Genomic DNA, 2,753 nt, shown 5'->3' with positions numbered 1-2,753 from the left:
GCCGCAGAGCGCACTCTCTCTCAGCCCAGCGCAGCCACTGACACACATCCTCACGGCTCCAGAACACCGGCTGCATCCCTGCACACACACACACACACACACACACAATGCTGCTGCATCAGAATGAGAGAGCACAGATATCAGAGACGAGACATACGTGTGCTTGTGGCTCAGCGTGGGAAAAACACACAAACTAAAACATCTGCATGACTGCATCCGCCAGAACCTTCCCATCAGCCCCTGCACTCGGCCCGCTCTGCTGATGGGAATAAAGCTGCACTCGTGTTCATGAATGTGTGTGTGTGTGTGTGTGTGTGTGTGTGTGAGAGAGATAGAGAGAGAGAGTGTGTGTGTGAGTGAGTGAGTGAGTGAGTGAGTGAGTGAGTGAGTGTGTGTGTGAGTGAGTGAGTGTGTGTGGAGTGAGTGAGTGAGTGAGTGAGTGTGTGAGTGTGTGTGAATGTGAGTGAGTGAGTGAGTGAGTGAGTGAGTGTGTGAATATCGTTAAACAGTTAAAAGTTTCGTTTGTACTGCTTTGGCTTTTAAAATATTAGACATCGAATTATTGGCGATGACGTCACTCAGCCCCCCACATGCTCCAAATTCATCCAAAACAGGCTCAATCGTTTGTGCTTCGTTTGTGCCGTAAAAAAATCGTCTGTGCTGCTTCGGTTTTTAAGATATTAAAATAATATTTATTGGTCTTTTTCTGAGGTCACTCAGCCCCCCACTGCTCCAAAATTTACCCAAATAGTCTTGTTTGTTTGTTGCTTGGTTTGTGCAGGTAAAAGTTTCGTTTGTGCTGCTTCGGTTTTTAAAATATTAGATAATCGAATTATAGGCGATGACGTCACCAGCCCCCCCCACATGCTCCAAATTCACCCAAAATAATCTTCTTTGTTTGTGCTTCATTTGTGCTGGTTTGTGCCATAAAGAATTTCGTTGGTTTGGGTGAATTTGGAGCATGTGGGGGGGCTGGTGACGTCATCGCCTATAATTCAATGTCTAATATTTTAAAAACCGAAGCAGCACAAACGAAAATTCACCCAAAACAGGCTCAATCGTTTGTGCCGGACCGGTAATATTTTCTTTTGTGCTGCTTCAGTTTTTAAAATATTAGACATTGAATTATAGGCAATGACGTCACTCAACCCCCCCACATGCTCCAAATTCACAAAAAATGGTCTTGTTTGTTTGTGCTGGTTTTTGCCGTAAAAAAAACTGTTTGTGCTGCTTCGGTTTTTAAGATATTCAAATAATATTTATTGGTCATTTTCTGAGGTCACTCAGCCCCCCACTGCTCCAAAATTTACCCAAATAGTCTCGTTTGTTTGTGCTTCGTTTGTGCTGGTAATCTTTTCGTTTTCGGTACTGTCGTTTTTAAAGATTTTTTCCTAGTCAACAGATTAGTCAACGCTGATGGCCATCTCCCACAGTAGGCTAATGGACGTGCCTTTAATAAAGAAATGCACCTTTTCATATGGACCACATAATTAGAGAAGATTTGTTTTTTTTGTTTTTTTGAATTGGTTTGTTTAATAGTAGACATTTCAAGATTTCTATAAATGTATTTCTTGTGTCTGTGAGCCGGTTCATTGTTGTTATTCACGGAGACTGCATGAGGAAAGCACATCCAAAAATGACGGAGTAGCCTATTCTAAGTTCTGTAAAAAAAAAATGAGAGAGATTGCGCGGGCGCCTCCATATCATATAGTAAGCGCGATAATACTCCCACAAATTTTTCTATTGTTTATTAAAAGGTGCAAAAAGTCAAACAAAAATAAAAAAAATAAAAAATCTATATTTTATTTTTTCGAGCAGCATTTTGTGTACGGTTCTAATTTCAAATTTGGTTTTCAGGATGGCATTTAAAAATACAACAACCCTTTTTTTTCGTCATGGTTAAAAAATGAAAAACGAATGGACGCAAAAGTATAGGCTACACGGACCTGGAAACAGTAGGCTATTGCATGTTTTATTTGTGCGCAGAAATGAAAATAGGCCTATGTATATCAAGTCTTTATTTTTTATTTATTTATTTTTGTTTGTTTTGTAATGAAACAGGCCTAGTTTTTTTTCTTCGTTTAATTGGCCTAATTGGACGAATATGGCTACTAACAATTAAGTGACTGCGACTATTTCATGTGATTTGGTTTGCCGTTTGAATTTTACCTTATTACTTCAACTGTATTGTTAAAAAAGACAGTAAAAACAAAAATCCTACCGGTACAAACCAGCACAAACGAAGCACAAACAAACGAGACTATTGGGGTAAATTTGGAGCATGTGGGGGGCTGAGTGACCTCAAAATGATCATTAAATATTATTTTAATATCTAAAAAACCGAAGCAACAGAAACACATTTTTTTAAGGGCACAAACGATTGAGACTATTTTGCTGACGTTTTGCGTTGGGTGGGGGGCCAACTTCACGGAGGTTATTAAGGAAAAAAAGCTGTCCAAACCTACCTGGCACTACGTGAAAAATTAATTGCCCCCTCCTGTTAAATCATGAAAGAACTGTGATTATCCACATCATTTTAGAAAGCTGAGTTATATTTCACTAGCCACACTCAGGCCTGATTACTGCCAGACCTGTTGAATCAAGAAATCACTTAAACAGAACCTGTCTGACGAAGTGAAGCATGTTAAAGAGCAACACATCATGCCGCGATCTAAAGAAATTCAAGAACAGATGAGAAACAAAATAGTTGACATGTATCATTATAAAGCCATTTCTAAGGCTTTGGGACTCCA

General features: G+C 39.5%; 1 protein-coding gene across 1 annotated transcript in view; it reads right to left on the bottom strand.

The window, feature by feature from the left end:
* The window catches only part of LOC107758141 (transcription factor ETV6-like), a gene marked incomplete at its 3' end in the record, with an annotated part of 17,650 nt that overhangs the window by 4,756 nt on the left and 10,141 nt on the right, over positions 1-2,753 (bottom strand). The window contains exon 3 of the mRNA XM_016575810.1: positions 3-78. Coding sequence (XP_016431296.1) covers positions 3-78 — 76 coding nt within the window. The remainder of the gene's footprint in view (positions 1-2; positions 79-2,753) is intronic.

Source organism: Sinocyclocheilus rhinocerous, unplaced genomic scaffold, assembly GCF_001515625.1.
Source record: "Sinocyclocheilus rhinocerous isolate Xijiao unplaced genomic scaffold, SAMN03320098_v1.1 scaffold2911, whole genome shotgun sequence".
Lineage (NCBI taxonomy): Eukaryota > Metazoa > Chordata > Actinopteri > Cypriniformes > Cyprinidae > Sinocyclocheilus > Sinocyclocheilus rhinocerous.
Note: the sequence above shows the minus strand (reverse complement) of the source record. Positions and strands in the feature narration are given on the sequence as shown.